This window comes from Mucor velutinosus (assembly GCF_035048745.1).
Source record: "Mucor velutinosus strain NIH1002 chromosome Unknown tig00001566, whole genome shotgun sequence".
NCBI lineage: Eukaryota > Fungi > Mucoromycota > Mucoromycetes > Mucorales > Mucoraceae > Mucor > Mucor velutinosus.
The window spans coordinates 143,947-166,938 of NW_027041910.1; the positions used below are offsets into that span (position 1 = coordinate 143,947).

The 22,992-nt window shown below is 42.0% G+C and overlaps 12 protein-coding genes across 12 annotated transcripts; 7 read left to right on the forward strand and 5 right to left on the reverse strand.

Annotated features, from left to right (window-relative positions):
• Positions 1 to 69: 69 nt before the first annotated feature.
• ATC70_011858 (uncharacterized protein) lies at positions 70 to 514 on the reverse strand (the record flags this gene model as incomplete). Its single annotated transcript, XM_064831043.1, has 3 exons — positions 70 to 211; positions 264 to 312; positions 397 to 514. The coding sequence occupies 3 exons, from the start codon at positions 512 to 514 to the stop codon at positions 70 to 72; spliced, it is 309 nt and encodes a 102-aa protein (XP_064679956.1).
• A 137-nt stretch (positions 515 to 651) lies between these two features.
• ATC70_011859 (uncharacterized protein) lies at positions 652 to 1,251 on the reverse strand (the record flags this gene model as incomplete). The annotated part of the gene is made up of 3 exons (XM_064831044.1): positions 652 to 733; positions 789 to 886; positions 1,132 to 1,251. The coding sequence occupies 3 exons, from the start codon at positions 1,249 to 1,251 to the stop codon at positions 652 to 654; spliced, it is 300 nt and encodes a 99-aa protein (XP_064679957.1).
• A 710-nt stretch (positions 1,252 to 1,961) lies between these two features.
• On the reverse strand, positions 1,962 to 2,522 carry ATC70_011860 (uncharacterized protein; the record flags this gene model as incomplete). The annotated part of the gene is made up of 1 exon (XM_064831045.1): positions 1,962 to 2,522. The coding sequence occupies one exon, from the start codon at positions 2,520 to 2,522 to the stop codon at positions 1,962 to 1,964; it is 561 nt and encodes a 186-aa protein (XP_064679958.1).
• Positions 2,523 to 3,481: 959 nt separating this feature from the next.
• On the reverse strand, positions 3,482 to 4,738 carry ATC70_011861 (uncharacterized protein; the record flags this gene model as incomplete). The annotated part of the gene is made up of 1 exon (XM_064831046.1): positions 3,482 to 4,738. The coding sequence occupies one exon, from the start codon at positions 4,736 to 4,738 to the stop codon at positions 3,482 to 3,484; it is 1,257 nt and encodes a 418-aa protein (XP_064679959.1).
• A 794-nt stretch (positions 4,739 to 5,532) lies between these two features.
• On the forward strand, positions 5,533 to 7,368 carry ATC70_011862 (uncharacterized protein; the record flags this gene model as incomplete). The annotated part of the gene is made up of 5 exons (XM_064831047.1): positions 5,533 to 5,733; positions 5,793 to 6,431; positions 6,487 to 6,673; positions 6,733 to 6,966; positions 7,028 to 7,368. 5 exons carry the CDS (start codon positions 5,533 to 5,535, stop codon positions 7,366 to 7,368), a joined length of 1,602 nt encoding a protein of 533 aa, XP_064679960.1.
• Positions 7,369 to 7,587: 219 nt separating this feature from the next.
• Positions 7,588 to 8,118, forward strand: ATC70_011863 (uncharacterized protein; the record flags this gene model as incomplete). The annotated part of the gene is made up of 1 exon (XM_064831048.1): positions 7,588 to 8,118. The coding sequence occupies one exon, from the start codon at positions 7,588 to 7,590 to the stop codon at positions 8,116 to 8,118; it is 531 nt and encodes a 176-aa protein (XP_064679961.1).
• Positions 8,119 to 8,928: 810 nt separating this feature from the next.
• Positions 8,929 to 9,789, forward strand: ATC70_011864 (uncharacterized protein; the record flags this gene model as incomplete). Its single annotated transcript, XM_064831049.1, has 1 exon — positions 8,929 to 9,789. The coding sequence occupies one exon, from the start codon at positions 8,929 to 8,931 to the stop codon at positions 9,787 to 9,789; it is 861 nt and encodes a 286-aa protein (XP_064679962.1).
• A 174-nt stretch (positions 9,790 to 9,963) lies between these two features.
• On the forward strand, positions 9,964 to 11,608 carry ATC70_011865 (uncharacterized protein; the record flags this gene model as incomplete). Its single annotated transcript, XM_064831050.1, has 5 exons — positions 9,964 to 10,128; positions 10,185 to 10,234; positions 10,286 to 10,980; positions 11,033 to 11,325; positions 11,384 to 11,608. 5 exons carry the CDS (start codon positions 9,964 to 9,966, stop codon positions 11,606 to 11,608), a joined length of 1,428 nt encoding a protein of 475 aa, XP_064679963.1.
• Positions 11,609 to 11,797: 189 nt separating this feature from the next.
• Positions 11,798 to 14,651, forward strand: ATC70_011866 (uncharacterized protein; the record flags this gene model as incomplete). Its single annotated transcript, XM_064831051.1, has 7 exons — positions 11,798 to 11,816; positions 11,868 to 12,017; positions 12,077 to 12,260; positions 12,321 to 12,546; positions 12,604 to 13,051; positions 13,109 to 13,642; positions 13,702 to 14,651. The coding sequence occupies 7 exons, from the start codon at positions 11,798 to 11,800 to the stop codon at positions 14,649 to 14,651; spliced, it is 2,511 nt and encodes an 836-aa protein (XP_064679964.1).
• Positions 14,652 to 14,697: 46 nt separating this feature from the next.
• Positions 14,698 to 16,667, reverse strand: ATC70_011867 (uncharacterized protein; the record flags this gene model as incomplete). The annotated part of the gene is made up of 2 exons (XM_064831052.1): positions 14,698 to 15,371; positions 15,428 to 16,667. 2 exons carry the CDS (start codon positions 16,665 to 16,667, stop codon positions 14,698 to 14,700), a joined length of 1,914 nt encoding a protein of 637 aa, XP_064679965.1.
• A 389-nt stretch (positions 16,668 to 17,056) lies between these two features.
• On the forward strand, positions 17,057 to 19,114 carry ATC70_011868 (uncharacterized protein; the record flags this gene model as incomplete). Its single annotated transcript, XM_064831053.1, has 8 exons — positions 17,057 to 17,183; positions 17,235 to 17,350; positions 17,420 to 17,578; positions 17,635 to 18,134; positions 18,186 to 18,397; positions 18,448 to 18,624; positions 18,710 to 18,783; positions 18,845 to 19,114. The coding sequence occupies 8 exons, from the start codon at positions 17,057 to 17,059 to the stop codon at positions 19,112 to 19,114; spliced, it is 1,635 nt and encodes a 544-aa protein (XP_064679966.1).
• Positions 19,115 to 19,391: 277 nt separating this feature from the next.
• Positions 19,392 to 21,242, forward strand: ATC70_011869 (uncharacterized protein; the record flags this gene model as incomplete). The annotated part of the gene is made up of 1 exon (XM_064831054.1): positions 19,392 to 21,242. The coding sequence occupies one exon, from the start codon at positions 19,392 to 19,394 to the stop codon at positions 21,240 to 21,242; it is 1,851 nt and encodes a 616-aa protein (XP_064679967.1).
• Positions 21,243 to 22,992: the final 1,750 nt, after the last annotated feature.

Below are 22,992 nucleotides of genomic sequence, written 5' to 3' on the forward strand. Positions count from 1 at the left end.
GCTATTTATCAAGCAGCCTTGGGCTCATATTCATTCCCAAATGCCACATGCCATAGAGTATGATCTTTATTAGCATTCAAGGAAATCTGCTGTCATCAATGTCTCCAATACGACTTCTGGATCCACTTTGAATTCAGGGATTTCAGTTGTTGAGCCTTCATATTGCCATTTGTAATACAAATATCTGCAAACAATCTCCAGTATGGATGCTCTATCATTATACAAATTAATACATCATCGGTTGCTATGCATGCTGCGTTTACTTGATGTCTCTGAATGTGATTTCATTATCGACAGATTCTCTGAATTGGACTTGCATGCATGTTAACAGATGCTGGCTCTCGCGTTTTATATATATATATATATATATATATATATTTCTAGTCGTAAACAAACCTGGTCCACAAAGCATATTCTTGATTGTTCCAGAGCGGATAGCTGCTTCACGATGGATAACAAACTCAAAGCCGTCGCCACTGATCAACTTGACATAGTCTGGTTCGATTTCACTCATTGCTGTATATCGAAAAAAGGAAAAAAGATGCAAAAAGAAGAAGAAGAAGAAGAAAAAAAAAAAAAGCAATTATTACAAATCTCCTAATGCCTCTTTTTATTTTAATTTTCCAAAAAGTAGTTGTTTAGTTGAATAATTTATGCAGTCTTGGTGTATTCGAGGTTGACACCCTTCTCTTTTAATGACTTTTCAGCTTCCTTCTTGGCCCAAGTAACAACACTAGATTTTGGCATTAATAAAAAAAAGAACTATCCCATTGCTTGTCTATATTTACCTAGTATCAGGCTTGTAATATAAAGCAACAGCCATGGCGACGAAACCACCGCCCATACCCCAATAGTAAATACTCTCCCAATCTTCCTTTACACGGGTCTAATGAAGGATGATTAGCAATCTGACCTTGTACATCCCACTCGGTATATCAACGAGATCCTCCATGCCATCCAACATCAACCAAAATACAAAATGCAATTATTGACCGCTTTGAACGCTCTCAAGCTTATAAACGTAATTGTCGATCGTCATGATGGCTCCAAGTGTGAATCGAAGAATCTCGGGGCTGTGATGGTTGATATACGATGGGGGGGAGGGGAGGGGTTATTGTTGTTGTAGTTTACCTTTTCATTGAAAAGATATCCTCCAGGTTCGTTGTAAGAAGGGGTTCCATGACCACCACGACGAAGGACATTGGTGGGGCGAGCAAGTCGAGTAGAACGAGCAAGGATTTTAGTCAACATATTGTAAGGATTGAGAAAATGTGGAGATTCGTTATTTTTTGTTGGAAATTGCCCCTTCTATCCAAACCCTCCCAATTTTTCAGGATTGGTTGTGGTTGTGGTGATGTCACCTTGTACTTTAATAAAACTTGAGTTGCCAATAGAAGCTGGCAGATTTGCTCTGTTTAAAGTGCCTTTTGTCCACTTTGTACCCTAATGGTATCTGCCTGATAGAGCAAACGTGGTGGTATCCCACTTGCTACATTCCTTTTTTTTTTTTTTTTTTTTTTTTTTTACTACATGACATGCTTTTAATTAGCACGGCTCAGATGGGAGGATGAGATGTTTTATTTGAGAAATGTCAGAATACAGCAATGTGAGTGTAGTAATAGATTTCTCAATGCATTCGCAAGTCAATCAAACAAGTTGCCACATCAACATGGCGAAACTAAGCATGACAGATCAACATTGAAGGCCTTCATCGCTCTCTGATGACAATAATCGTATTGGTATACAGAAAGAGTTCATCGTGCATCAACTTGGTGATGCAGAAACAAGTTCAAAAAGCTGTAACCAATGTAGACCGAGATCATCAGTCACACAAACAACCTGTCAGACTTGAGGCAAAGATAGGCAACACATCAGCATACAAAGCGTCTAAAATCAAGCTATTTTATTACAGAAACAATCAAAAGGGTATATAGGATGAGCGATTCTAAAGATAATTAATGTTACAAAGTAGATCTAGACTTTCCCTTTCCTTTAGGGTCGCGAGGATCGGATATGGAGAATGCCCTCATTGCAGATGTATGAGTGGTTTGCTGCTGAACGTGTTGCTGTTGAAACAAGGATGAAGACGAAGCAGCAGAGAATTGCGAGCGAACAGAGGGTGCTGGGGTAATATCAGGCAATGCTAGCGATTCAGGGACGTAATTTGGGTTGATGTGTCCGAGAATTTGACGGAGACGGCTGAGCGAACCACTCGGCTTTTCTTGGTCTTGAACAGGAATACAAGGCGACGAAGAGGACAGTGATAGGAAATTAGCATTCATGAGCGTGGCTTCATACAGCGAGTCTTCGTTGTCAGCCATTTCCAATTCATCATTGATGTCACTAAAGTAATCCATCTTTTGTTGGTTGTACATTTTGGGAGATACAGATCGAAATGTTGTGCGTTGAGATTGGTGCACATCTTGTTCATAAAACTTGGGCAAACAACTATCTTCAAGCTGGTAATTCCATTGACGCTGTTGAGCAAATGGATTAACAGATTTAGAGGCTGTAGCTGCCATTGAAGTGGAAGTAATCAAGTGAGAGAAAGCAAAAAAAGAAAAAGGGATAGTTGTATATACAGAGAAAAAAAATTTGTTTGATTTTATACAAAAAAGGGGGGGAGGGGAGGGGGAAGAGGCAATATGACTGAGACCTGCTGAATCAAGAAGATCTTGTTTGCCGGATATTCCCGTTCCGTTCACAGTAGGTTTCAAACAGTGTGCTGTATTACTGCTCAAATGTCCATTGCAATTCGTAATCGTACGACAAATTCAACTGCTTGTTAATAATATGTGAACCCTTCTTTTCTCTTGCTCATCTCATAAGCAAACAGCTTTGCATAAAGCATGAACATGAGTTTGCGATTCAGAGGTTATATTTGTGTTCAGAATTTCCAATGCTTATCTCAGTATCTAACTGGTCCAAGGTTTAAAATCACTCGATAAAATCTCATGAAATTCAATGGATATTTACGGGAGAAAATCACTCTAAACTATAAGCCATCAAACTGACTCGTCAAACAGGAATGTGTTTTGGGCAATCGGGATTTCTGAACCCTATTCCTCTGGTTACCCTGAATTACCCATCATAACAAGCTTCAATAATACATCAAGTATGTATAGCTTTAATTTGTAATACAAGCGGAATTGTCCTAAATCATACAATACGCTCTGACACTTCAAAGACATGTAAAATTCAAAACATTGAGCATATTGCCTGTTTCTGGCGATCTAAAGCGGCTTCAAATTATGTTGGTAAATGTGAAGCAAATGTTATTCAGTCGAGTATGCCCACAGCCTTATCACTTGATAAACGTCTCAAAAAAAAAATCAGAGTTGGTCAAATTGTGTATAATAAAAAGTAGTTTATTTAAATCATATGTTTTTTTACAAGAAAAAAAAAGTTATATTATCAAATTCAATTGGAAAGAGCTCCAGCTATATACGAGCCTAAATGAAAACTATATGCCGTTTTCAAGTTATTCGCAATGGTGTTTGTCATGCTTGCCAAAACCGTGACGACCACCGAATCCAGGGCCACCAAATCCACGACAACCAAAGAGTTCTTTATCATTGCCAAAAGCAGGAGGAGCACCACCAAAACCAGGACCAAAACCAAAACCAAAACCAAAACCACCACGTCCACCACGTCCACCACGACAATCGAAATGCTTACCACGATGAGGACCAAAGAAATCTTCATCACTATCAGATAGTGCATCAAAGGAAAAAGGACCACCAAAAGGACGAGGACCACTATAAGGATGAGGTCTGCCATGATGATGATGATGATGATGATGACGATGATGTCTACCACCACTAAATTTACCGAAATTAGCTTCTCCTTCAGAATCACTAGAAGGACCATTATGAGGAGGATGAGGTCTATCATGGTGACGATGGTGAAGACGATCACGGTGGAATTGAGCAAATGCTTGGCGTGTATTTTCAAAATTCAAGTCAATTTCAGGTTTGTCATTCTTGGCACCACCAAGGCATCCTTCAAAGAACCCGTAGCCATGTCTACCACGACGACCAAAGCCAAAACCAGGGCCACGACGACCAAAATGTCCACCAAATCCAGGGCGACCACTGATATCTAGATTATCCAGACGAGCATCCAAGTCAATGACTTGAGGCGATTCAGCAAATTCCTCATCTTCAGCAGCAGAGATCACACCATCTGTTTCAGCAGAGCTGTCCTTCTTCTTGTCAGAACGACCAGCACTGCGGCGCTCAAGCTTAAGCGCTTTTCTTTGAATCAGGCTTTCAAGTACTTGGAATTCATGCTCAAAAGATCTGTCCGATGTCGCCATCATGGAAGCCAAAACACCGATCCATCTAGAGAGGCGATAGCTGGACTTCAAGACATGCTTATGCTGATCCACCAAAGCACCAAGACGAGCAAAAGCAGCTGTAGATGAAACAAACACAGGAGAAGCAACATGTTCCTGATGACCATAGAAACGCAAGGAAGAAGGCGAGTCCAAGGTGGAGAGCAACTGATTCAAATGCTCTTGGCTTTCCAAGGTCTTAGTAGGTGCGTCAAACGCAAGCTTATAATAGAGAACAACAGGAGGCTCAAGAGTAGAAGAAGACTGAATGAAGGATACTAGGTTATCCCAATTTAATCTTTCAGAAAGAAACTTTAACTGGATAGCAGGTTCATTCTCATGGATGGAAACAATCACATCCATTGTACGAGAAGGAGCAGGAGAAGCAGGAGAAGCAGACATTGTTGTGGAATAAAAATCAAGGAAGGTTTTTTTTTACTGTTGATTTGAACCAAAGGAAAAGCGGTAGATCTTGTCTTTTTTATACTTTTTTTTTTTTTTTTTTTTTTTTTTTTTGATTGATGGCTCATTCATGCTGAACTGACACCCGAAGATGCGCACATCCGAAAGACCGCACCCCTCCACTTGCTGCGCCAGATTGTGTGGCACGCATTGTAGTCCGTTATGGCGCGCCAAAAGGAGCGCTGATGAACGCCGTACTCAAACAGAAAGAAGCTTTGCATTGGACAGACGCCTTTAGAAAGATGGGCCTAGCACCACTGTAGTGTATGTGGTCCACTCTAGTTCTATCTACTATTTCAATAGGCTTGACATTTCAGGAGCAACATCATGATTTGATGGTCTAGGCTGTGTCTCGATTCCAAAGCATCGGTTTTGGTAATGTTGCCTGCGAGTGAGAGACCAAAGGTTCTTTGTCAGCCAGCTTCTTGACGAGTGCACGCCAGTAGCGGTCTACTATGCTTATGCAACACACAACCCAATTCCTCCATGATGGATTACAGCTCGATGTCTGATTTGGAATCTAATTCAATCCTAGATCAAATCAACACAAGAGTGCAATAAGCTTTCATTAAGCTGGCAATTGTAAAACGGACCTGGAATGCAATAAAAACAACATTTAGCATTTTTGCAATAGACGTTGGATAAACAAAAGCAGCAGCGTATAAAACGCAAACAAGAGCACGGGCATCCCTTTTGATTTTTCTCTTGTTCAATCTACAAAACATAAAAAGAAAATGAAGAGCCCATTGTTGAATGCATCCTTGATCTTGGCGGCATGGGCAGCACTTGGTGTACACGCAGCTCCAGCAAATCAAACCACCACCACCACCACCACTACTACTACTACTACTACTACTACCACTACTACTACTGCGGCTGCCTCAGTACAAGATGTGTGTAGCTTGCTCACCTCTCTCTCGGCTGAAGGAAAAATGGTATAAATAAAAACACAAGCAACTTGATTTCAATTCTCTCACATAAAAGCAAATTTTAGTTGACCAAATTCAATGGTGTCTTTTTCGGTGATTTCACGTCTGGCAAGAATGGCGGCTCTCAAGGTCCACTCGCCGTAGGAGGATCATTTACTGGTGAAAATGCTATTATTAATCAAAGAAACCAAGCAAGCTGCGCATCAGAAACCAGTGATACTGTGTTTGGCCATCAGGGTCTTATTCTCAAGGGCGACAGTCATACAAACGCTACCACCATCCGAGTCAATGGATTTGCCAACGTCTCTAACAAGACCAACATTGCAGCACCTCTCAAAGGATGCACTGTCAGGGAGGCTGCTGCCACAGCATTTGATTTTGAAAAGACACGCGAGAACGCTATGGGTATGTCTCAACAGTTGGCTAGTATGCTGCCCAATTGGAACATCAACAGGATGGGTGTCATTGTCAATATCATTGCTGAAGGTGTGGACATCAAGCAGCCTTTCAACTTGTTTACAATGCCTGGTACTTGCAACAATGCTACGTGTGAAGCCAAAAACTACTTTAGCTGTGCAAACGACCATATGTGCGAGGTGCCAGAAGCAGCTTTATCGGATGTTCATGCCATGTTGCTTGGCAACGACATCTGGACGGGCCCTGTGGAGCAAGCGTTCCCAGATGACAAGATGGTTGTGTTCAATGTAAGCATGGATGGTTTCTGACTGGCGTATCTATACTAACCCATTGTATGTGCAGATACCTGTGTTAGATGGAGAGACATTCGATATCAAGACCAGAAACCCCAGTGCAGGTCTCAATGCTTGCAATACCGTCTATAACTTTTATGCAATCAATCGACAGGGAACCTATGTTCCAAACGGTAAATTCACATTGAAGCGTAGCTCACATGAGGCTTTGGTAGGCATGGTGCTTGCACCGCAAGGTAGATATGTATAGACCACCCTCCTTGCATAATCCATTCATCTAACCTATTGCTTGTAGCTCACATTATCGACACATTCTACGGCTCCTTCAGTGGACAAATCATTGCTGATAGCTATGAAGCGCATGACAGTGGCGTTCAAATCAAAGACTACTTGTTCTCTGGTAACGAAGAGTGTCAGACATTTGCTGGTTGCTCTGCTGCTGCTACTCACAAAGAAGATGTATCCGCTCAGAAAAAGAAGCTAGTGCGACGTCAGGACGTTACAGACGCAAAGGCTAGCATAGTGACAGGTACATATTTTACCGATATACTGCCATGTTGCATTACAATAGAAACTAACATGAATTGCAGACAAAGCCACAACAGCCGACACATCCGAGCCTAGTAGCATAGTTGCTACAACCGAGAGTGTTGCAGGTGGTCGTGATCCCTGGCATAGACACAAGATGAAGCATTGGATCCATCAATGGTACAGTGGCAAAAAGGGTGGCAGAGGCGCAGATAAAGATTACTACCAAGAGGGCGTTGATGAAAACGACATGGACCAAGAAGAGAAGAAGTTATGGAAGGAGAAGGGTGTAGATCCTGATGAATATAACAAAGAGTTTGATTTCGGTGGACAGAAGCCTCACAAGAAGCCTGCGCATAGATTTGATTACTACTATGAAGATGAAGAAGAGGAATACTTTTAGAAGCAAAAAAAAAAAAAAAAAAAAAAAAAAAAAACCCCTTGATCTATAAAAAAAAAATACATACCAATTTAATAAATATTACAAAGTTTTCTGCTACAGTCTGATTGGATTACCCGATTTTTCCTTTTTTGTAGATCCAAATCAAGGTATAAATAGGGCAAGCTAAGCTTCATGTGTTTCTGTCTTTTTTTTTTTTCTTTTTCCTTATAACAACATCGAATGCCTTTTATTATTCCACCACAATCTGACAATTGCATTGCTACTACAGATACTGTCGAGAAATTCAACTTGCTTGTTGAGAAATACAAACATGTTATTGACAACGATGCTACTGCTCGTTGCATGATTGGATTTGCTGCAGCCAGTATCATTCAAAATGACGGCCACATGGATTTTTACTCTATTGAAAGCTGGCTTGAATCCATCGGCATGCCAGCGCCATCACAAGACCAGCAAGTGTATGCATCTGAGGAGGATGACAGTGTCGACAAGATTATGTCTGTCTTGGCACATACCACAAGCGAATATTGCCAAGGCAACCAACTGCTACATGATCAAGTTGAATCAGCGGATGACGTTCATGACGAGCTTGCAGCCATTGATACATCGCCCCCACCGCTCAATCGCTATGTCAGCCGTGGTCCATATACCTCCAACGATTCATACCCTACGCATGTCTACATTCCTGCCCGTATTCATGTCAACCATCCACTTGGAAATTTATTTTTACCATTGGAGTCTTCCTGCTAAATTTCTTGTTTCAGGAACTTTTTAGCTATTAAAATCAACATTGTAAATTCATCTCACCTTTTAGATCGTTCTTTTCCTTTATCTCGTAGTAATAAACACTTGCAATTATATATATAGACTAAACCCATCGTTCAGTTCTATGGACCTATACTACCTTGCTTTTCATTTCGTATTTCCATTTGGTACTGTGTAACTTTTGACATGATGTATGTTTACCCAACTTCGGCTCAACTTGGCTCCTGTCGAAACACCAATGGATGAAAATCTTCTTTTTTAAGTCTAGCGCGCCATTTATTCGGACCCTTTTGTTTCAAATGTGTCTTGGAAAAAATTAACGGATGTAAGCTGCGAACGTTCAATCTATTTGCGCTTGCAATCAAGTTTGAACCACAGCTCCTAATTCAGTCGATCATTTGCCATTCGAATTGGACTCATGCAGCTGAATACTGAGAATCTGTCGTAGGCATGTAGATTTACTGGCATTCAAGGAGATTATCAGATATCTTTGAAATGTACATGTCTTGTAAAAAAAAAAAAAAAAAAAAATCTAAAATCAGCATGTTTTGTTACTTGGTCAGCTGATTTGACACGAACATTGGCTCATACTACCCAATTGACAAGGTTCAAGTAGCTAGAGTTGATCTGATCAACATTTACTGTGTCATTTTCCCCAATCAAGCTCTGTCAAATTGCTCGCTTAAAGAGTCACAATGTGCACAAAGGAAAAGTAGCCTTTTTTTTTTTTTTTTTTTTTTTTCTGCATTGATAGGGTACCCTACCTTGTCTCTTTTTGTATTTTAACATTTAATCATGTTTCGTCTAGTCAAGCAACTCGCAACAACACAGCAGCTAAAAGCACCAGTTTGCCGTACATCAAGCGCTCTTCTCCGCAGTCGCATCTACGCAGCTGCCAGTATCTCACATGCCACATGGCATCAACATCAACATTTCTCATCCACCCTGTTTGCTCAAAATGAGGACAATAATAAGAAAAAACAACAAGCAGCAGCAGCAGCAGCAGAAGACGATTTGGAAGAGATTGATCCCAAAGACTATCCTGAACTCTATCCCGAATCCACTAGCCAACAAGATGCATTTAATGAAGCTGACGAACAAGTAGATACAGATTGGTTTGTGGATCCCGAATACGCCCAGGAGAAGCAGCTCTCAGAGAGGGACTTTATACCCATGTGGCAACGTCAAGCACTAGGCGATCATCTAGAGGACAGATTAGCGCTACAAGAAGCATCCAAGGAACTGATGGCATCTGGAAAATTGACAGCCGAGACGATCCGAAGCTTGTTGGAGGAAAGTAAGCTGGACAATGTACAAGTCATTGACGTGCGAGAAAAATGCGATTGGGCCGAGTACATGATTGTAGCATCCAGCGCCAAGGGAGACAAATACCTCAGCAGTGTAGCAGAGCATGTGGGTGGTGTGGTCAAGAAGGCCATTCAATCCAATCCAACGAGTTTGAAGCAGCAGCCCATGCCTCATATTGAAGGCAGAAACGATAAATCTGGATGGCTGCTAGTAGACCTGGGCCGCATCATTGTGCATTTATTCACGCCTGAAATGAGAGATCGCTATGATCTAGAGGGGTTATGGAACTCTGTTTCAACGGATCCTACACAGCCTATGGCCATAGACGATCAAGAGTTTGAGAAATAGTTGTATACAGATTCATAATAAAATTGTACTTTTTGTTCCATGATGTCACACAGGGTACCTTTGTAGTACTATATAGAGCGCGCGTACGAGCAACTGGGCAATGGTTGTCTCTCTCTCTCTCTCTCTCTCTCTCTCTCTCTCTTTTTTTTTTATTTTTCTCTCTATACTATAGACATGTCATCTCATAATGAATGGACCATATTGGAGAAGTTGCTGCTAACACAAGCAGTTTACAAGTATGGTGAAAACATGTGGTTCCAAGTGGCTCGTGCCATTAAACAACACGATCTTGTTCAGTTGCAAGGTATAGAAAGAGCCCCTGATTTCTACAGCCAAAAGGTGAGTTTTCAGCAGAGAAGATGGGGCGCGAGTTGTTTAAACTTGTTGTGCTGTAGAACTGCTCTTATCAGTACTATGTGCTCGTGGAGAACCTACAGGCAGAATCGTAAGTCAAACCAAACAGCTTGTTTCATTCCATGCTGACTGAAATGAACAGACAAGCGCTTCGACATGACATCAAGAACGATATGCCCGTCGTGGTTCGACTAGCCAGACATCTCTACTCTCAAAGAGTAGAAGAGGTCAAAAGCAAGCTTGCACAAGAGCAACAGGAGTTCAATCAACTTGCCACTGAAATACACGCCATTCAATCCGGCGAATGGGATGCTAGATTAAAACCTGATCCAGCCTATGAACCTGTCAAAAGTGCGGAATCCAGTGGTATAGACAGGCAACCATCAGTAACAGAGCAACTACAACAAGACGATTCAGGCACCAAGGAAAATAGACCAGCAACTGTCACTGAAGAAAAGGATGCATCGATGAACTCTACTCTGGTATTGCAAGAGAATAGATTGAAACGCACAAGCAGTGATGCTATTGCACATGAACCACATCCACTGAAGAGATCTCGCTTAAACGACTCTAACCAAGAAGACCAAGTCTTGTCTACTGCTGTTTCTCAAGTACCAATAGACGTACAAGAGGCAGTAGAGCAAGCAAAAGCAATCGATGCTGAGCAAGTGACTATGACCATTGCTGGTTCACAAGAGGATGCTGATGTTGTGGATCATAACCCAAAATCAGCACAGGAGCATACCAGCCAAGAAGCTGGAGCCCTCTCCCCACATAGATATCATCATGCACCACTACCCAACATTAAGATACCTGAAGAATCATCCCCATCACCTAGTAAGTTTTAGTTTCTTTTTTGGTACTCTATTCATCCTAACCTTCTCTGCAGTATCACCTGTATCCAAATCCATCAGTACCACCGCGCTTATCCAAACACCTGAAGACGACTATCTCACAGGCGACAGTGAAGCCAACACACTCACAACATCCTCAAAACGCAACAGCGAACAAAGACAAAAAGCATGGCAGAAAAACATCAATTTGTTATGGCAGGAAATTGCAAACCACAAGAACGGCACCATGTTTATGAACCCCATCAAGAAATCATGGGCCCCCATGTACGATCAAGTGGTCAAACAACCACTCTACCTCAAGACCATCAAAAACAGAGTGAGGGACGGGGTGAGGGTTGATAGCGATTGTACATTGTATGTGATGGCACTCATATTCCAATGTGTAGATTGTAAAAACAACAACCGAATTTGAAAGAGACGTTGTGCTTATGCTGACCAATTCGCTCATGTACAACAAGGAAGGCACTGAAATGTACTTGATGGCGCAAGAAATGCTGGAGGATGTGAGAGAGCAGTTGCGTTTGTTTAAATCAGCGGATAGTTTTTCTGCTTCCTTTTGGGAGTCTGAACAAGTAGGCTCTCGGTTTGAAAGAGTCAATGCTATACCTTGAATACTTTTGGGATCCACCAAACCGGACTTTTTTGTGTTCAGCCTGAATTGTTAGTATAAATCCCTAATAAAACTTTTTTTCAACCCTATTCTTTCACTCTTGTCTTTTGTTCTTCTCAGTACACTCATTTACACACGCACTTTTATTCTATCAAGAGCTGCGATAGAGAGCTGTAGATCCACCATTCAAATGGACTCCATACCAAAAGGTAATGCTCTACAAGAACACTGTTGACTCGTAAATTTACGTTTTTGCCTAGACCAAGAAACGAAACAGAAAATTGTAGATATCATCAACCACCAATTTGACTTGGAAATATACCTTAAACAAAGAGAAGTTGCCACTATTCGAAATGAAATCAGCAAAGCAGAACATGTGCTTCAAGACTTGAAATTAGCTGTTGAAAATGGTGAGTTGAGGGAAAAAAAAAAAATAGTTGATTGTGTATGCTTACATATATCCGTATAGAGTCCATGGCAGCATCCTTGCCTGAATCAGCACATTATACCCGCCGCTCTGCCATGTATTTTCAAGGTGGATCACAAGCATTACTACAGCAATCAACCAGTTCAGTTGTACCTAGACGAAAGACATATCGCACATCCGAAAAGAGCAAACTATACGGCAGAAGAAATGATGGTGTTTTTGTGAGGTAACATGATCAGATACAGTGTATATTTATACATGAGAACTCACCTCTTTTCTGCTGCAGTCTGGCATGTCCAGTGTGTTTCCGAGATGACTTGTTGAACCTGCAGGGATTTTTGAATCATTGTCGTATCTCGCATAATTTAGAATTTGGACCTTATGAGCAAGTCATGTTGCAATGTGGCACACCCGTCGATGAATCGGAGGTGCCGCTGGATAATCCTGCTCGACTGCGGCCAGTGATGAATTTGACACCATCAGCATCAAAATCACAAAAGAAGCTGGAACGCGTAAGCAAAGTGATTGCTGCAAGTCAGCTTTAGGTCTAAACCCCTTTTGTTTTGTAGCCTTCCATCAAAGTATTCGAAGAAGATGTTGACATGGAACTGGAAAACGAGAGAAAGTCATCCCAGAAAGCAGCAGCAGCAGCAGCAGCAGCAGCAGCAGTAGCAGCAGCAGCAGCAGTTGAAGATCTAGAGACGATGACCGCGATAGAAACAAGTACGGGCTCTGTGAAGGATGAGGAGGAGTCTAATGTAAATACACCCACTACTACCAACAAAGAACCATCAACTACAGTGATAGAAACGACTACAGAAACACCACCAAAATTAAATGTGCTATCAGATAAGGAGAAAGACAAGTCTCAAGAACCACCACCACCACCACCACCACCACCAAAGATTGAATCGTTTGCAGCAGCCATGTCATCTGGCACTACATCTGATATTGGTTCTCGCTTTTACATTAAACGACGCATTCTCGTAGGCAATGTGAGTAAATTCATATCCCCAGGTAAGTTTTTTTTTTCTTGTTTTGGCTGGCAACAACAATAGACCAACATGTGAACAGAACGTCGAGATCCTGCATTAAAGCAATTTACACACAAATGGATGATTTACGTTGTCGAGCCACCACAATCCAAACAGCCTGTGGGTGCATTTATCACCTGTGCTCGGTTTCATTTGCATCCCAGTTACAAGCCAAACGATGTTGTGGATGTCACAGAGGCACCGTTCAAACTGACTCGCTTTGGATGGGGTGAGTTTCCCATCAGAATACAACTGTTCTTTGTGGATAAGAAACGCAACAAGGCGGTGGATTTGATCCATCATTTGAAATTGGATAATTCGCATTCTGGAAAGCAGTTGCTGGGCGGTGAACGCAGTATAGAGATCGAGTTGGATCGCAACACAGACTTCAAAGATACCACCCTGTCGCCTGTGCCAACACCCACTCAGTCAGCGCCGCCACAGACAGCACCTCAACCCACGCCTCAAGAAACGAAACAAGAGACGCTAGAAGCCATGGCTGTCAAGCAAAAGATGAGCTTGCTGAATGGCATACTCAAGGAGTCTGTAAGGCGGCTGCCCATTGTCAGAGCAGGTAAGCCATGCACACGGCACAGTGACTCTATTATACCAACACACACACACATTTGCAAGGATCTCATGGCACGGTGCTTCCTTACAGTTGCGCTACCAGTTCCAAGCAGTTTTTTGAATGGTCTGTTGGCAAACGAAAAGCATTGGAATGGCACCGAGCTCGACTTTTGCGACTGGAAGCACAAAAGAGAGCACACGAATCCAACGAGACTGTGCTGCGTCTTGCATCGGAAGCGTTGACCACCAAAGATGCCGTGTTATGGTGCAAAAACAACAAGTACACGCCTACTCTGTCAGATACCATTGAAGATGTACGCGCATCTGATCTTGCACCTGGCTATTGTAAATTTTGCGGCAGTGTTCGCGATGGCCATGATGAAACCATCGATGATCATTGCCCGCGTAGACCCAAAGGTTGGAACAGCAGTCGAAAGCGAGGCGGCATTAACAGCACCACCAGTGTCAGCAAGCTATTGGGTACGCTGGAAGCAGGGTGGGATCACGTGTTGAGTGAAAAGGAGGATGATGATATGGACATTGATGTGGATATGGACTACCAAGATGTGGCTAGCAGCACAGCGCAAAACAACTGTCGAAAGGACATGTTGCAGAGAATAGAGTTGTGTGCATTGGACGAGGATATTATGGATGTCGCTCATGAACGCTCGCTCGACTGGATATGGTCTGTGGTAGGCCAGTTGCGACTCAAGAGCGTGATTGCCAACGACATGCTGCTGGCTAAAGATGGCAACTTGCAAGGGCCTACTTCCAGTTTTGATCTGGCTTCTGCCATGAAGCAGCGTCTGGTGATGGGCAATATCTTGGCACAGGCCACGCGTGTCTTTTTGAAGAAACTCGTTCAAGACACTGTAAATACATGTCGCAAAGAGGAAGAGGGGTCAGCAGATAAATCAATCAAGATGATGGTGCCATATCACGTTTACCAGGCAGCACAACGAAATGAGGCATTTGACTTTTTGACCAATCAATACATGGGGCCTGAAGAGTAGTAAATAGTTTTGTGTATAATACAGTGTTTATTTAGAGAATAAAAAATCATGTCGAACAAGAAGAAGGAGCAAAAGGAGATGGTAGTCGCTTTCGATGGGTGTCTGTATTCGACAGTGAGTGTTGCATTCTTCTAGCTGCTGCTTTTCCAATCGCATGCAATGGATAGTGATCGTGCTGCTGCGGCAACTGTTGTTGTTGTTGTTGTTGTTGTTGTTGTTGTTCTGTCGTCTTTTGATAGCCTTTCCACTCTTCATGTCGATGGGTGCCTTGTTCAGATGGTGATGCTGATGAGGATGACAAGTTAACTGGACTTGTTTCACTAGAAGGAATAGGATAACCCTTCCAAACTTCCTCTTCTTCATCCTCCTCCTTCTCCTCTTCGGCCGTGTCTTGCTCATCTTGGCTGGTAATAGGGTAACCAGTCCATTCCTCGTCTTCTTCTTCTTCTTCCTCTGTGTCTTGCACTGTTTGAGATGGCATGGTGCTGTCCAGTGGATATCCAGTCCATTCTTCATCGTCTTCTTCTGTCAATACAATGATATCGTCGTCGCCGTCATCATCGTCATATTCCATAGGTTCAGGTAGCACTGATTCCACCTCTTCCATGTCAGCAAACGGCTGCTCTTCTGGATCTTCCAGGGCAATATGGTCCTCTGATAGAGTACCATTATGAATGGATGCTGCTTTTACATTGTCAACAGCATCTAGCTCAACAACTACTAGCAATAGACAGGTTACTAGACATACATTGATCCCAGCGCGTCTGCCTACTTACTTGAGGCCTGCTCCGTATGGACAACTACCAGGGACGACTCGCCAACACTGTCAACCACGTCCAATGCGTCTACTGTTGCTTGCACCGGATCTTTAACATCAACCTGCTTCAAACTTGGCTCCTTGATCACTGCTACAGGCTCTTGCTGGTCAAAGAAATCCCAGTACAAATCATGCTCTTCTTCAGCTTCCAATTCAATCTCGCCTACAGCTAGAGGCTCCACATGCAAACTCTCGGCATGCAACTGAGATCGTGTCAGATAGGCGCGAGAAACAATCCAGTGATACACATTGGCATCGCTTTGCAGTATATCCAGGTCCAAACAAGGTGACGTTGATAGCTTGATGGCCTTGTTGTTGCTGGTGGTACTTGCTCTTTTGCTCTTTAATGAGCAGTGGTCGATGGGATCCATTTTATTGAATTGCTGACAAAACTCTAATAGTTGCACTGTTGATGCCAATAGCGGCTGTCCAGCGCTGGAAAGCACGACATCTGGTGCTGCCTGAACAGAAGCATGTGTCTGTACCAAGTTTTGTATGATGTCGAGATGAGCGTGCATAAAAGGCACAGCAATTATTTGTGATTTACTTGGCGTCAAGTCGAGAAAGCGCTGCGTGTTGAGCCAGAGCTGATGGCGGTAGACTTCATAGTTGTTGTCTGGTGAAAGCATTGCTACGAGCTCCTGATACACTTGCAGCAACTTGACGGGACACGGCGCCCACATGCTTTCTAGGCGCCTCACTTCTGGCATGTGCAACGTGGTCAAAATAGCAGTGCAACCAGAGAAATCGCGGTAGACATGCAGCAGGATATACGATAGATGGATCAACTGGATCACGGATTTCTTTTTGGGGTCTCCATAGATGACTTGATGTGCAAATGAATGAGACAAGTAACGATGGAAATCCAGCAGAGGCACCATGTTGGATTGCTTGTCAAAGTTGCAGAGCCACGTTGGATCCAATGTCACCATGCGAAACAGACTGCAGTTGATGTAGGCAATCTCCTTGGCAATGTCATAGATATTGAAGTCTAGCAAGCAAGAGGACTGGATAGTTTGCATGCTTTTGGTGAGTCGATCTAGTTTCTCTCTCTCCTTGTTCAGTCTCTTTTCCAGCGATGATTTGATATTAGCATTGTCCTGCTGTTCTGACAGAGATTTAGTGGTTTGAGCCAGGATTTGAGCATATTCACGCAAAATCTGAATATAAGGTGATAACGGTATGAGGGGAAGTCTCATATTCAAGTGATGAAAAGAACAAGGGGGAGGGGGGGGGGGAAGGCTGCTTTTTGTTTGTTTGCCTTGTATGAATTAAGGAGAGTGTTGTAGATGACGTTGTATCACTGTTTGTATAATGCGCATTTTGAAGCTCATAGAACTGATACAAAGCGTTCAGTAGAGCGATTAAATTTAGTGTGATTGATATATAATGATTTGTATGCTGAATCTATGTAGACCTTATCATGAGTATGTATCGTACACAACCTGAAATCAGGGCATTTTTTTTTTCCAATGGATACATACACCTCAGCATTTGCATTGACAGGTTCAAATTCCGTATATGAAAAATGAAAGACTTCAGGGTCCCTTATCCCATTCTTTTTTCCCTGTCAAAAGAGAAAAAAAAAATGCGTATCTTGAGTCTTGCTTATATATCACGACGAGCATTGTACAAGCCAAATTTCAGCTTGGTATCAAGACACGCAAAACACACCAAAGCATTTGTCTCTACGCCCATTTACTATGTCAATGCAGGTAAGAGAGAATCTAACGCACCTCGAGGAGTGATTGACACCTTGCTTCTAGTGCCACATATTGGCCATTTGTATTCAACAGTATTAGCAGACACTATCCGTCGCAACTATATGCTGCATGGAAAAGAGGTGCTCATGTCGACGGGTACAGACGAGCATGGATTGAAGGTATATATAAAAAAAAAAACGAGCTTATTTGACATAATAGAATCCCGGCAACTCACCGCGCAAATACAGATCCAACAAGCAGCTGAAAAGAACAATATGAAGCCAATTGAGTTTTGCAATAAGGTATCAGAGAGCTTCAAGAACCTCTTTCAAGCAGCCAATATTGGCTATAGTAGTTTTGAACGCACAACCAACCCACATCACAACAAAGCCGTCCATGAATTATGGGTAAAATGAGCACTACCACAAGAGATCAAGTATACTGATACATATCACTACGATAGAACCAACTTTTGAAGAATGGCTATCTCTACAAGGGAAAACATGAAGGATGGTATGCAGTATCTGACGAAGCCTTTTACGCCAACAACCAAGTGCAAGAAGCTGTGGACGAAAAGACGGGAGAAAAGATCATGGTAGCGACTGAATCAGGACAGCGAGTGGAATGGACATCAGAGGAAAACTACAAGTTTAGACTGTCAGCGTTTGGAGACCGTCTGCTACAGTGGATCAACGAAAATCCCAATGCCATTTCACCCAACAACCGCAAAAACGAAGTGATTTCTTGGATCAATCAAGGTCTGGCTGATTTATCCGTGTCGAGATTGAGATCTCGTCTTGATTGGGGTATTCAAGTGCCTAATGACCCTGAGCATACCATCTATGTCTGGCTGGATGCACTGACCAACTATTTAACGGCAACTGGATATCCATGGTCAAAGGACGCTCCACTCAAAGAGTTCTTTCCCCCTGATGTCCAAGTGGTTGGTAAAGATATTGTGAGGTAAAGGTAGAGCTGTCAAAATGGAGACATAGTATTTACACAACTTTTTAGATTCCACGCAATTTACTGGCCCGCATTCTTGTTGGCTGCAGGACTCCCGCTACCCAAGCAAATTTTAGCCCATGCTCATTGGACTATGGGCAAACAAAAGATGTCCAAAAGCCGTGGGAATGTAGCTGATCCATTCCAGGTTATGAAGGATTATGGTGTTGATCCCGTACGCTACTATCTGGTGAGGGATGGTGGTTTAGCTGACGATGGAGGTTAGTAGCAGTAACAAGCAGCGTATCTACAGTGTATTCACAATCAACAGACTACTCGGAGGAGATGATTCAAACAAGATACAAGAAGGACCTTGCTGGCCAACTAGGCAATTTATTAAATAGAGCTACTGCAGCATCCTTACTTCCTAGTGGTAGTGTTCCTGGAAAGAATCAAGTCATTCATCCCAGAGATCAAATGTTACACCATCAAATTAGTCAAACAGCAGGTGAGTTGAATCAGTTAATAATGTACTAAAAAAAAAAAAAAAAAAAAAAAAAAAAAAAAAGCGAGAGACTTATATGCCATGACAGAGGACTACAACAAGGCGTTCGAAGAAAGGGATTTCAGTAAAGCATACACTTGCATCTTTGACATGGTATCTCAGGCAAGTAATTACTATATAGAACATGGAAACATGGAAAAACTAATTATCATTGATGGTTTAGGCGAATAAACATTTCGCAGAAAACGAACCATGGAAAATGGCTAAACAACCACAAGATAAGGAGCGTCTCGACACTGTGCTGTATTACTCTTTGGAGGCTTGCCGTGTTGCTGGTATCTTGTTGCAGCCTGTGATGCCTACCAAGATGGATCTTTTGCTGACCAGGTTGGGTGTATCTCCTCAAGATAGATATTTCAAGAACGCTGCTCAACTCGAACTCAAGGAGCGGCCGTTGGGCCAAATTGACGGTGTCTTGTTTCCTCGTCTATAAATTATACTACTATCGGAAACGGAGGAACCTATGAGAGGCTTTGTATTATTCAATTGGATAATATAAGGTTTCCAGGTCAATGAGTCAAATAGAATAACCACCCCTAATTCATACATCATTTTTTTACGACCCCACATTAAAAACCTTAAATTTTATGCAATAAGTGTAACCAATAAAAAAAGAGGGTATAAAAGAACCAAGGGGAGAATTCATCTTGCATCTGCTCTCTCTCTCTCTCTCTCTCTTCTTTCATTTTCTACTCTATACATTGACCACCATGAACAACAAGCAACTACAATACGACTGTTATCCTCTCGAAATATTTGACAATGTGGCCTATTATCTCACCACAAAGCAAAAGGGCATCTGCCAGTCTGTCTGTCGTTCCTGGCGAAAGCTTTTCACTCCATCACAATACAGACACATTCATGTTCGAGGTAGAAGACAATTTAGCCAATTCTATCAATCATTAGAGCCCGGATTTGTGGGCCATTATGTGCGAAGATTGTCTGTGAATGATGTGTACATGACAGCCAACGAACTTAATGCGCTACCCATGCTGTGTCCCAACCTCATTGCACTCTCGTTCAACGGAATATCCATGGATCAAAGTATGGAACAGGCACAGCTAGAGCATGCTTCCTTGGCTCCATGGTCTCATCTTCGTCGTCTCACTGAACTACAAGACCTCACAGTAACCAATTACTTGCTGAAATGCCCCTCTTCGCCTCTCTCGTCACTGACGCATCTAGCCACCCGTTTCAACGACAATGAGCCAGCTATGAAAAGCGACTTTTTCGCCAGCTTACACAAGGCAACTGACCTCATCAATTTATCACTTGATTCTGTAACGCTGTTGCTTCCTGAAATGGAAACCATTCATCAAGCCTGTCCTCATCTGCAAAAGCTACGACTCATCAATGTCCATTTGGAGCCTATTGGAACCACAGTAGAAGAAAAGAGAGCAGTAGCGACTTATCTATGCCAGCCTGCTAAATGTATGCGTACGTTTGAGTATCAAAACGGTGGCGATTTGTACGATAATTACGAATGGGTGTACTATTTTGCCAACAAATACGTGTACATGGAGAACCTTGAATTGTGGTGTGAGTATTCTGTCGATACCCCTCATCGTGTACCTCCGAGTGTCACTGATTTGGAAGAAAGGTATGGTGCCCTGGCAAGACTGGGCATGGTATGCCGTTGTCTTAGGTCTGCGAAATTTTTGAATATCACCATGAATTACTGGTTCTTGGAGGCCCTAGACAGCGTGGGTACACAGTTGGAGAGTATTGCGTTGGGTGATATGACGGATAATACCATTGATCTGCTTCAGTATCTGGGTGAATCTCGACAGAATGTCTCTAGCTTGACATTGTGGGGCTGGCCATCATTGTGTATTCAAGAAACCATGGAGGAATCCATTGCCATGATTGGTCAATGCAGCGAGCGTCTTGATTCTTTGGTCTTTTCCATGCGCTTTTCTGGAATCAAGAACTCGCCTGTCCCTATTGATATGTTACTGAAATACTGCTCCAAGCTTTCTTATTTAAAATTGGATGGCACTCAAGCCGCTCTGCTCTCTTCTGCTGACATTGCTCGAGACGCCCTGGTGAATAATCCTTCGACCTTTGTGCGTCCCAAATTGAGTCATCTTGTATTGGAAAATGGATCTTTTCGTAACGAACTCTTTGAATACCTGTCTATCCGTTGTCCCAATCTACGCAAGCTGGAAATTGGCTCTTGTGCGCTTATTGGAGAATGTTCTCAGATGGAAGTCAAGATCAACATGCCTCACCACACCTTTGACATGATTAGCATTAGTCATATACGACCTCCCACACGCTACCATCACAATACGCTGCCTGGCGACATTCGTTTATTTGATGTTTCACTCTTGGATACCAGTAAAAAGAAGCCGAGTGTACACAAACTTTATGAATTGACAGATTACGAAAAATATGCAGATAGCTTAACGTTTCATTATGAGCAAAAACCTCAAGAGACGAACCGCCCTACCAAGTATACATTGCATTCCAATCCAGATGATAGACCGGCTGGTCCCTTTGTATCTGTCCAGTGCCAAAGCTTGACAGAGCTCAATATCAGTCACTTTTGGGTGATTTAACAACTTTTAATAAACATACCCTTTGTATAGATACTGTGTAAATTGCTTTTATATATTGTGTCATGATAAAAATGGCATAGAACAAAGCGTTGCTTAGGCGTACTGTGCCATTGGCATGGCAAAAGAAGCCCCTGCATTTGATACAAGTGCTACTAGAAAGAGCACAATAATGTAAATCAAATAATACTCAAATTAATGGAAACTATAAGTACGTCCAGAGTGAATCGCTTAGTCGACTTGTAAATGCCGTTATTGAATACCACTAAATACAAGCAATTATGGAATCACTTTAAAACCAAAGAGTAGGTCAAGTATTTGGGCTAAATCGAGAAGAAACATCATGGTTTCCCAATCCTGCTTTGTCGTAAACTGCATCCAGAGAGTGTAGACTCTCAAACATTGCACAGTCGATCTGCCATGAAATGAGAATCTATCTCTCAATCCAGACAACCCCATAAAGATACACTCATTTGCCAATAAATCTCCAAACGTAAAACGACTTGAATCAAGTAACCAAAAAAAAAAACTGATTGGCATATACACAAATTCGTATACTTCAGATTTAGTATCCACACCAAGATAAGCGTAATTCATGTATTGCTTTAGTTGGCCATTTGAAACTACAGCAATAATGAATTCAGCCATCTAAAAGTGATAAACAGTTACTGTAAGCACGTACTTGGCGTAAGAGTGGGGAAAAACAGCAGATGATATGACAGGCAAAACAGCAGTTGCAGTAGACGAAACAGAAGTTGAGAAGACAGGCAGAGTAGCGCTTTAAACCTTTGCCACACTGCAACGAAGCAAGATGTCTCCAATACACCATTTTGTGACACCTCATCTATTGAATTGCCATGCGTAATCGCTGATAACCAACAGGTTGCATACAAGAGAAATAGCAAACGTTCTGTTTGGAGCTAATAGAATTCAACTTTCCATGACAGCAGATGTGATAAGTGATGTTGCAGTGGCGGGGTACAGGTAAATGGCAAACCATTCTGCATATATCACACATCTAGAAAGTAGTTTTGATTTTTTTTAGACTTCTTGAATAGTATGGCATATCGCTGATTGCACACTCATAGAATTCAACGTTCTCTCTGGTAATTTGAACAGCATAAAAAAGACATATTGATTCATCTCTTGTTACGAGCATTCTGTACAATAAAAGAAACAACGAATGAAAAAAAAAAAGCCAGGCATAATAATGAAATGAAAAGTCAAATGACCCGACAAAGCAAGCCAGATTTGAAAGCAAGAAAAACGCTGTATGAAAGTTATATAAGCTAGATGAGATGTCAGAAAAGAATATGAATGCCATGCATTGAAATCTTGTTATCGCATACTACAAAATAAAGCAGAATAGAATCAAGCTGAAAGCGGCTGAAATACTGATGTTGGGATAAAAATGAAGATCCTGGAACTGAGTAAAAAAAAAAAAAAAAAAAAAAAAAAACGAAGCGTATTTATGCACATCTGGAGTTAGTTAGTCTGCAGCGCTAGCTATGATAGAGAGTAGCAGTTGATGCTACTCCAATATCTGGTAGATATCATTGATTTAAAAGTATGATTAATCTGATCACTGGCCATAAATCAATCTTACCTTGATTGGCTTGAATGAGCTATCGTCATAACATTACTATAATAACCTTGACGATTGAAGATGCGATTTTTTATATTAAAGTGTGGGACCCTTTATCTGGAGTACTATGCAAATATAGTATCAGGGCATAGTTGTCATATTTGAATA